The sequence below is a fragment of the Gambusia affinis genome, linkage group LG01, assembly GCF_019740435.1.
Source record: "Gambusia affinis linkage group LG01, SWU_Gaff_1.0, whole genome shotgun sequence".
Classification (NCBI taxonomy): Eukaryota; Metazoa; Chordata; class Actinopteri; order Cyprinodontiformes; family Poeciliidae; genus Gambusia; species Gambusia affinis.
In genome coordinates this window covers 38,646,794-38,658,091 of record NC_057868.1, presented here as the reverse complement: position 1 = coordinate 38,658,091, position 11,298 = coordinate 38,646,794, and the positions used below count along the sequence as shown (strand labels likewise).

The 11,298-nt window shown below is 35.4% G+C and overlaps 1 protein-coding gene across 1 annotated transcript; it reads left to right on the top strand.

The window, feature by feature from the left end:
* The first annotated feature begins 4,100 nt into the window (after positions 1-4,100).
* On the top strand, positions 4,101-8,802 carry hsd17b10 (hydroxysteroid (17-beta) dehydrogenase 10). Its single transcript, XM_044124317.1, has 6 exons — positions 4,101-4,219; positions 5,284-5,448; positions 6,666-6,830; positions 6,906-7,034; positions 7,118-7,226; positions 8,434-8,802. Exons 1-6 carry the CDS (start codon positions 4,196-4,198, stop codon positions 8,622-8,624), a joined length of 783 nt encoding a protein of 260 aa, XP_043980252.1. The 5' UTR covers positions 4,101-4,195; the 3' UTR covers positions 8,625-8,802.
* Positions 8,803-11,298: the final 2,496 nt, after the last annotated feature.

Below are 11,298 nucleotides of genomic sequence, written 5' to 3'. Positions count from 1 at the left end.
TTCTGGGGGCTTTATCATATTCAAAAACTCACCAAACTTGGCGGACGTGTCAAGCCTGTTAAAAAAATTCGTATTTTAAGGAAAAATCTCAAAACAAACAACAAAAAAAAACAGCTCAACGGCGCCACCTAGCAATTTTCAAAATACCCTCTGCTATTCCTTTACTTCATCGTAGAGACATGAAATTTGGTACACTTGTAGAGCTCAGCAAGACGCTCAGGATTTATAATTAATGTCATAGGGCAACTATCACAGAAAGTTGGCCATTTTGGCTTGAAGTTCCAATTTTGACCCCGTTTTTTTTCTTCTTACTTTGGACCTATAGATTAATCAAAAGTTTACATACTCAAAATAGAAATTTGTTCTCACTGTGTAACTAATCATTTCTTATTTTAGGTCAGTTAGAATTACTGAAATTATTTCTGTTCGCTAAATACCATAATAGTGAGAGAATGGGATATTTATTGGTCTCTTAAAAATCTCAATTTTAAAGTATTTTTGAATTGAGTTATTTGTATTGTAATCCCATCTATATTTTTAGTCTTTCCTGTCATGTTGCTTTGTGCAGTGAATAGTTACATAGAACTCAAATGTTATGTGTATTTTTGAGTTTTCAACAAATAACTGCCGAAACAAGTAAAAAAACTACAAAAAAATGTAAGTTCGTTAGTGTCACGTGTGTCACGTGGATAGCCCGTGTGACGTATTTCCTGTGGAGATCATCCACTAGACGCCGTTGAGGTGCAGCAAGAGACTTTAGCCTGGCAGGCGCTCTTAAATCACCTGGGCTGACCACAGAGACCTGAGCTAACACCGCTGCTGGATCTTTCGGAACCAAGTAGCGAGGAGTTTGGAGGGACGAAGAGTGGATTTTACGCCCACGGACACCCTCGCACACACGGTGGAGCGCTGTGGGAGTAGGAAGTGTTTGTGTGGGAGGACGGAGGTGACAGTGATCGGTGTTGGGGAAGCTGAGAACCGCCAATTCGAGCTAACGTTAAGCTAACTGGCTGCCACCAACCGGACCTGGTTCGGCGGAAAAACAACCAGAAACAACACCTGCCTATTCGAACGGTGTCACAAAAAGGCCGAGGAGGACTTCTGGTTCTGAAACCGAACCGGATGTATTTACATAATTCCCCGTATTCAGGAACAGTCCAGGTTAGCGAGCTAGCATCACCTGGTTCACAGTTAATGACTTATTAATCAGTACAGCATGTTTTTGTGTTTTTGTGCCTCTAACCGCGGGATTTGACCCGAACGGGACGGGTCCATTGGACTGGGAGTTCTGAGATGAGGTAGTAGTTTGTATAGTTTTAGGATCACACCAGATCTGGGAGATAACTATACAGCCTACTGTCTTTCTCAGGGCGACTCAAACCCACCATCATACGAAGAGACAGCTGGAGCCTACACATCCTGTGTTGTTATGGTAACCAATCCATATTCTGCTGTTTTATTACTAATAAATCTGTGTTTCAGTATATTTACATTACCTTGTTTACATTTTCCCTCGCTGTCAACTTCAGGCTTAGGTTGGTGTAGAAAATAACCCATTTGATTTTATTTATAAACAACAAATATTATCTCTGCTCTAGTTTTTATTGAAGTTGTAATTAGAAATTATTCCGAGATTGAAATTTTCACTAACATGACTGATTTAGATTTATTTTATTTAGAAACAGGCCTATCGCATGAAACAAAAGAAAAAAAAAAGCATAATAAATTAAAACCAATTTAATCTTTTCCGTGTGCATAATTTTCTCTTTTCTCTCTCTACCAAAAACTCTTCACTCTGGTGCTTTGGTTTTAATTAGCAATTTTTTGGAAGAACAATTTCGTTTATGGAGCATTTAATATTCATTTTATTTTTGTTCTGTTTGTTTATTTTTTGGATATTTAAAAAAATGTCTTCCAGTTTTAGTATTAAATAATACAAGTGCATTATTATGCCATTATATTACTTAAAAATGATCTCATTGTTGTTTATCCCAATATCTTCTTGAACAATTTATCATCCAGAAAAAAATGATTGACAGTTCTACTTAAAGATAATTACATAATAGAAATTTTTATGCTTACAGAAGTTGTAGTTTTAATCTGAGAATAAGGAAAATTACCAGATTAAAATGAATATTAAAAATTATTTTCACTAGTATTTCAATACCTTATTAATCCAAAAGAGAAATTAAATGATGCTGTACAACATTTAAATTTCTTTAGTGTTGTTGTAAATGATGATGGCTGTAAGCAGGAATTACAGTTATTAACAGTTATTATGAAAAGGCCTCTAACTGAAGACACAGTTTGTTTATAAACTGATTGAGGGAAAATTCAAACCTCTGATCAGTTGATTTATTATCTTGATGTTATCGATTCGTCTGTTGTTTTGATTTTGACACACTTAACAGTTAATTTAATCTTTTTGTACTAAAAGCTAGAAATTTTTCTTTTTCTGCTCTTTGTGTGTGCTGGTGGTTAACAGTCGGGTTTTTGAAAGCAACAGATTTTTAATGTATTATTTATCTTTAGTCAACATTTTCAGAACCAGAACTTAACATGAGTAGTCAGGATTTATTAGTTCGTTTGCCGCCCGGCTCAGGAACCAGATTCCTGAAAACCTGACGTTAAGACTACTGTTTAAACCTTTACTAAAAGTATTATTTACATCAACTTCCTCTTACAGACAAGCTTATTTTTGGTGCCTCTTCTCTTGCTTGCTTTTACTGCAAAAGTTTTAACGTATTTCATGCCTTTGAATGTATTTTTCCCCGTTTTTTTGTAAATCACCTAAAAAATAAACTGGCTTAATGTTTACTGAAATCAGAATTATGTATTGTCTGTTACTGGAGTGAACCCGGAAGTGTTAGGATGTGTTTTATAGCGGTTCAATTCAGCTGAGCAGTGGTCAGATGGAATAAAATCAGGTCAAAAGTCAGAAGCACGACTCGCTCCTCTGAGCCAACATGGGAGCGCGATTCCTATTGGGCGACGTCACTGCTTTCACGGAGGCGTTCCCGGAAGCTTGTTGTGATTGGTCAGCTTCGAATGACGACAAAGAGGAAATATGTAAGAGTTCTTACTCCGCTCGAAAAATATAACATTTGAAGGATTTTCAACGACAAGTCTATGTTTACATTTTAAATTGGAGCAGATGCGTAAATGTAAGAATCCAAAAATAATTGTGCCTTTTATTTTAAATGTTTTTATATTCGCACAAAATCTGCATTTTGTTATTTTAACTAGGGTACAGCTGCATAAGACTAATTTTAGCTAACTTTATTTTTGGTGCCTCTTCTGTGCCAGACAATACATTTGATTGTATCATCTGAAACACAAATCTGAATATATCAAAGTTAAATTCCTTTTAATAGAACTTTTGTAGTTTATGTGTGTATTTTTGTATTATTGTACCATACTACTGCGACAGACTGGCGACCTGTCCAGGGTGTACCCCGCCTCTCGCCCGGGACGCAGCTGGAGATAGGCACCAGCAACCCTCCCGACCCCATTTAGGGAAGAAGGGTGTAAAGAAAATGGATGGATGGATGGATGTACCATACTATTGCAATGTAATATTTGCTTATTTATATTCTTGGCTTAATCTGTATTGTGTGACCCTATAAATATATACAATTTTACAAATTAAATTTAGTAAAAAATATAGCAGAGAAACCCATTTATGTATTATATGTTTACACACACCACATATCTAATATTTACACTATATTGTCATAAATAATTTATTACAAAGTAAATAAATAGATTTAGTTTATTTTTGTTTTTAATAATAATTTTAATAATTTTTGTAACAGTTTCACAAATGTATAAACATACCAACTGACCATTCTACAAATTACATAACCTGCATTTCCTTTGAAATATTTGTTGAAAAGTTTTGTTAATATTAAACTGATAAAATAGAAAATCTTTTGTCATGTAATAATAAAATAATACAACTGGCATCCTTTAAACGGACGTTTAGCATTTGCTGAAACACAATTTTAGCTTTTACAGATATTTCTAAACGTTTTTCTATTATAATTTAGAAAAATTTTATTCTAAAAATGAAACGCAACCGTTTATTGTATAATACCCATTGAACCAACCCGTTTCAGTGGGATTTTGGGTCCGGAGTGAGCCATCCGCTGATAGACGAGCTTTGATGTGACGCCACTGTGTGTCCGGAGCAAACATGGCGCACATTCGGAGTTTGAAGGTGAGTTCAGAGAAAATAAACACGTCTCTGTTCCGTCCCTGCTGCATTTCTGCTGCTTATATCGAGCAAATGAGACGTTTAAGCTCTAAGCAAGCTTCCGCTGCAATGTTAGCCATTTTTCTCTTCCGGTCAGCTGATTTCCATCTCGTTTAGTAGTTTGATGGTAAATGAGTTCAGCCATCAGTTCTGCACATGCTTCTTTTGCCAACCTACAGACTTTCCCATTAAGTTAAATTTATAGCTTCTTATATTGCCATTTTTTATTAAATGTTTGTTAATAACTTTTAACCAGCTAACTAATCTGTGTGTTTCTATATTACCATGTGATGGAGAATTATTGTTTTACACTCAATTATATAAGATTACTGCTTAAATCCCTACAGATTTCCCATTTTTATCTCAAGCTAGTTATTATTGCTACCTTGAACTCAGTAATTAATATCCAAAAGTACAGAATTTCGTTACTGGCCAGAAATCAGCTCTATAGAAGTAAGTTCCAATCTAATTTTATACATTTTACATCTGTCATCTTAAGTTGTCCTAAATTTAAACAATTAGTCACGATTAATTGATTTTTGAAAAAAAAAAGGTCAACTAATTAAGTAATTGATTAATTGCTAACTGCAGTATAAAGAAAAAAAAGGGCATTTTCTGAAAGAATAACACATTTAGAGTAGTAATTAAGCCAACATTGCACAAAAATTTTGCATCTAAGATAAAAAAACAACTCTGTCTTTAAATATGTTCTACCCAAAACTACTCAACTGGCTTAATTTTAGCTTCATCTGGTTCAAATTCCATAAAAAACAAATCTATTCACTATTCACGTTGCTTCCTTTCTGAGGCATTTTGTTTAAATTTGAGTGAGAAAAAATCAGAATTTTATGGTAAAAATACGATTTACTACTAAGATAAATAGAATAATTTCCTAGGAAAGGCAGATTTCTGGCTCTCCTCCTCCACCAACTTGAGTAATTCTTTTATTTAGTCTTCAAAATGTATTGTTTGTTGGATTTTGTAACAGCTGGCATCAGAGTTACAGTGTTCATGTTGGCGTTGGGCAGGGCATGGTTGGCCTGGTGACCGGCGGGGCGTCCGGTTTGGGTCGGGCCACGGTGGAGCGCCTGCTGCAGAACGGAGCATCCGCTGTCATCGTGGACCTGCCCTCCTCCAATGGACAGGAATTGGCTGGCAGTCTGGGAAACCGCTGCGCCTTTGCGCCTGCAGACGTGAGTCGGAGAAATCTACATCCTGTCAGGCAGAAAATGATCAAAGATGAAATATTTCTGTTAATACTCAAGTACTTCTGAGTTAAACTTATTTTTTAAATGTGATTTCTTAGGTTAGTTTTAATATTTTCCTTTTTTTAAATGAGTAAAAGACAGTGTTATTTACTTATTTTAACAAGAAAAGTGTAAGAATAATCAAATACGCTGGGGAAGTTTGAGTTTTTGATTTTGGATGGAATATTTGGTACATTAATTAAGTAAAGTTGTAATTTCCCCACAGTCCAGTAGGAGGCAGACTTTCTTTTAATTTTTGAACTTGTACTCTTTGCCAAATGGTCTATAGTTCTTAAATGTCTTAAAGTCTGTTATAACTCTAACTCTACTCTGTAATTTTTTTTGATTTATGTAACAGATCAGCACAAAACATTTGCAGTTGAAGTAAAATTATTTATTTTTACTAATAAATCCCAAAAGCTTGGTCTGAATTGGTATTTCATGCCTAAATAAAATCCAAGGGAATAAATTGTGTCCTTATAACAGGTTATTAGTAAATTGTGATAGTAACCTGATGCTGCCGTGTTAAAAGTTGATTTATTTCCTTATTTGTAAAATTGATACCAAAGATGGTCAACATCTCTCATAAAATTTTATTATTTTTTGTATAAGTGTTGTTACAGAATTACTGCTTCATTCTTGTAATATAACAACTTTATTTTGGTAATATTCTGACTTTTTTCACATATTATTTTGCTGTCATATTATTATGTTGTGTTTGTGATATTATTACCTTTGTGTCGTACAACTTCTTGTATTGTTATGAACTTTATTCTTGTATTAATTGAACATTATTCTAGTTAGTATTATTGTATTATTCTGCCTTCATCTTCATAACATTCCTTTTTTGTTTTACAACTTTATTGTCATATTACTACAATTTTATTCTTGTAATTAATTTTTTTTCTTAACCTAGCCATAATACTTCAGCATAAAATACAAATGCATGCCACGTTTCATGTTTTTAATTAGAAAGCTATCTTTCTTTTTCCTTCCACTTCACAATAAAGCTTTAATAAGTGTTTGCCTATTTGTTAAAAGTCTGACAAAACACATTAAATGTGATTTTCTTTAACATGACAAAATGTGTAAAAGTGCGTTAGGTGTGGATACTTTAAGAGCCAGATTTTCTTGTGTTCATGTGCACGTTGGGTCATTCCCAGGTTACGTCCGAGGCAGACATGCTTTTGGCCGTGTCTCTGGCCCGGGAGAAGTTCGGGAAGTTGGACCTGGCAGTCAACTGTGCCGGCATCGCTGTGGCTGTGAAAACGTACAACTTCAAGAAGAACGTCCCTCACAGCCTGGAGGACTTCCAGCATGTCATCAACGTGAGGAGAATAAGAAGACGACCTTCAAACATCTTGTTGGTGAATGTTTTCTGATTCATGCGCGTTCTGCTGCAGGTAAATATCGCAGGAACCTTCAACGTGATCCGCCTCGCCGTGGGGGAGATGGGGAAGAACGAGCCGGACGCAGACGGACACCGAGGCTGCATCATCAACACCGCCAGCGTGGCAGCGTTCGACGGACAGGTGGAGCTTTACATCCGTCACCTGAAGCTACAGAACCGGCTGCTGCTCCGTTTCTCAGGTTTATTGTTTTCTCTCTCTTTGAGATTGGACAAGCAGCGTATTCTGCTTCTAAAGGCGGCATCGTTGGAATGACGCTCCCAATCGCTCGAGATCTGGCGCCGATGGGCATCAGAGTCGTCACAATCGCTCCTGGTTGGTGTTAAAACAACAAATCTGTAAACAGTTTTGAGAGATGTATTCATATTTCAGTAAGAGCTCTAGAGCTTGTCATCTAAGCTCAAAATAATTTTGTCAAATATGTGAGTTTCCATTAAGCGAGTAATTCCAATTTATGCAACTTTATGCATATTGACCATGTTGTTGCGCAAATTGGAATTACAAATATAAATTTGCTTAATGGAAACTTTTGGTAAAACTCACGTTTTTTGATAAAAAGTTTTTTTTTGGATGAGGTATTTTTTCAGCCGTATGGAAATTAATGTAAGAAGAGATAAAGAATCCTGTTGTCTTCTTCATCTTTTCCACTGGAATACTTTAAGTGATCAACATCCGGTTGTTGATCACATGAAAAAACTGTTTCCAATACAGTTCTGAGAAAACACAAATTTAACACAGCTATAAAACCACCTCATCCGTCTGCAAAACTTTTGCGCTGGGAGTTTTTATTTTTTATTCTTTAGAAATTGCCATTATCTTAAGCAGTTTTAATTTTTATAACAATTATACGGTAAATTGAAATGCGATTATTGACTATAAAATTGTACAAATTGGAAAATAAATTTGCTTACATTTTCTAATAAAGTGATGTTTTTTGATAAAATGCTAATGCACTAAGATGATATATTTTTTTTGCATGTAGAAATTTATGTATTTCACAAAACTGCATTAGCATCACGAAAGTCGTGATCAACCACTGGATGTTACTACTGGCAGAAAAGATGAAGAAGAAGCCAAGACATCATCTTCTTCTTCTTACCTTAATTCTGATACCGCTGAAAAACCTCCTCATCCTGGCACAAAAACTTTCTTTCCTTTTAAGCAAATTTATTTTTGTATTTTCAATTTGCTCAATTCTATAATTAATGGAAATACAGCTACTCACCATAAAATTGCAGATTGGAGTTACGAGAATAAACTCATTTAATGGAAACTTTTTTTCTCTAAAGAGGTTTTGTGCGAGTTTAGCGCAATGACTGCAATATGAAGATATTTCATATGTGTTTACATCCATTGCCGCCATCATTTTCAGTGCTATCATGTAAACAAGCTTATTCACATGTGATTTTAATTGCATTTGTTACTTAATGGAAACACTGTAAAGTTCTTTGCTTCTTTACAACGGAAACGTAGCAACAGTTTGATGTGAACCTGATGAATATTTCCTCAATCCGTCCTGCAGGATTGTTCGCCACTCCTCTCCTCGCCAGCCTTCCAGAGAAGGTGCGCTCCTTCCTCTGCCGCCAGGTGCCCTTTCCTTCACGCCTAGGAGACCCCGCTGAGTTTGCCCACTTGGTGACCTCAGTGGCGGAAAACCCGATGATCAACGGGGAGATCATCAGGCTGGACGGAGCCATCCGCATGCAGCCCTGATCAGCTTGTCTGGGTGTGAAACTGTGAACAGCTGCCTTAGTATTTTACTTTGTAGAAAAAAGTGATTATAAACTCTCACTTGAATCTGTGGATCTTTATATTAAATTTTTGTGGGTCTCAAAGTGTTAGAGTGTACTTCATGTTGCATATTACGGAAATAAACATGTGAAATAATTCATTTATCTCAAAAGTTTTCATTAGTGTCCCAAAATTTCTCAAGTGTGAGATTTTTCATGTACATTCAGCTTTTTGTTTCGAGTTGTGCATTAATATTGAATTCAACCTATTGGAAATTTGTTAGGAAAAAGCTCTAAAAGCCGTTAATGAAAAAAAACTTTATAGGTCAGTGTAAAGTTTGTGTTAATTTTGATTAATTACATAATTAGATAGATGTGCATAAAAAAAAGAAGAAAAAAATTGTTAGGAACCTTCTCCGTCAGGTTTACGGGGGATAGTAAATCTGACGGACTCGTTGACAACAGGGACGGGTGATGAAATCGCTTCTCTTGGGCCATTAGTTAGTTTCTGCTTCAAAAAACAAAATGCTTGAACGCTGTTCTAACTAAACTGTTGTGTCCAACTTGTGCTAAAAGGAGTTAGCGTCACCAGGACGGTCAAAGGTGTCAATAATTTTCAGGAGCCCAGGTATTCCGACAGTAAGTTTTGCACCATGGGCCTCACCATGGGCCTCAACACCTGAAGTTTCACAACATCTTAAGTATAAATATCCACATTTGACAAAACATTTCTTAGAAATACTCTACTAAATTATTAAATAGTCCACTGCTAGATTCTAGAAACTTGACACTTAAACTTTACTGATATTTCAAGAAAATCCAAATATAAGAGAGAACAGTGTGATTAGGTTTAATAAACAATTATTTAAATAAATCAACTATATTTAATAATGAAATGAAGATTCCCTGATCAACCATATGAACCTGCTTCATTTCAGAGAGAAAATGTTTGCATGAACTTTACTGCAACTCAGAAAGTTCTATATGACTGTTGTAAAAATCCAAAATGATTCTTATTTGGTTTTATTTTTAGTGCTGGTGGAAATACCATTACTGAAACCACAGCATACAATTACAGCCGGACAGGAGGACCTATTACAAGCACTGATTGTTATGGTTGCCATGGGTGTTAACTTTAATAAATGTCTGTTTTCCACAGTTTTTAAAATAACTTAAATGGGTTAAAAGGATATGGGAACCTGCTTACCTGCATTTAGGTTAAACTTAATCCCTCTGAAAGAAAGGAACAGATTGAATTTTGGAAATACATTACATTTTTATATTAAATGCTCATAAATTTACAATATCCAGTAATATAATGTAACCCACAAGAAAGGTTAATTTAAATTCCCCTGGTAATAATAAATGGCAGATAAATTAGTTTACTTCAATGACTATTACCAATTACCAAGAAAGTTGGGCCAGATCCAAAGGTTCTAAATTACTGGGAGCCCGGATGTGAGTAACAACAGAGTACACAGTGTTTATAAGAAAGAATAGAATTTAATATAATAACAATGGTGGATCCAAACTTTTTAAAGAGAAAATAAAATAAATAAGAGTCTTTTCCAATGTGTCTGTCAAGTCAATATTTCACAGCTAGTGACCAGTCGGGTCACTGTCTACCTTTTCTTTTGATTCCTTTCGATCATGCTCGCAGTCCAAGTTCAGATGAGGATGATCATCGGGTCTCTGGGCAACACAGGCCAAAAATTTAACCATAACATGGCAAAAGTAAATAGCAATCAATAAAGGCATATTTCACAGCTTTTAAAGCTTTTTAGCACTTTTAACCTGTATTTATGAACATATTTATTAACTAATTTTTTTTTTATCTTTGCTACTTTTTAACTCTTAATTTTTACTTGTGTTTTTAACACTGGGTTACAATAAGCAATCATGTTAACAAGCATGGATTGATGAAAGTCAAACACCAGAAAGTAAAAATGAAATTCAGACTTCTATTGTTAAATAAAATTAGTCACTTACTTCAGTGGTGATGCTCAGATGTCAAAGTGCTGCTGCTTTCAGTTAGGGTGTATAAGTAGGGTTCCTGTTCATACATCCTGCGTATCTAAAATGGGCAGCAGTCTTAGGAAGTGACACAAAATGAATCTGAAAGAAAGTTTGCAGCAGCCCTTGAAAAAAAACAAGGTTTTTTTAGGTTAATAAAATTGCTTTGTTCTTTGCCTAAATGTTGAAGTTGGTAGCAGAGTAGATTGGAGGATCCCAGGCTGGAAGTTCCTGGTTTCAAACTCAGCTGCCTCGGTCTTTCTTTGTGAAGTTTCTCTGTGTGAGAACTGGTTTCTACCAGAACATGGTTACTACTGCTGGTAATATCTCTATTTTGGAACCTCTTCTCTTCCTAGGCCATTGCTAGGAAATATAAACTATTATTTCACTGCTTTGTGGACGACATCCAGTTGTATCTCCCACTAAAAGCTTGAAGTATCCAATGGGTTGATATTATCCTAAACTATTGGAGGGATGTCAACACTTAGATGAAGATAAACATTTTGTGTCTAAACAAAAACAAGATCAAAGTCATTTTCTTTGGTAATTCTGACCTGCTGGTGGGATGCAGCAGTGCTGTTTATTTACTTGCTTGTGATTCTGTCAGGAATCTTTGGGTTGACTTTCATGCTCCTGCTGCCTCA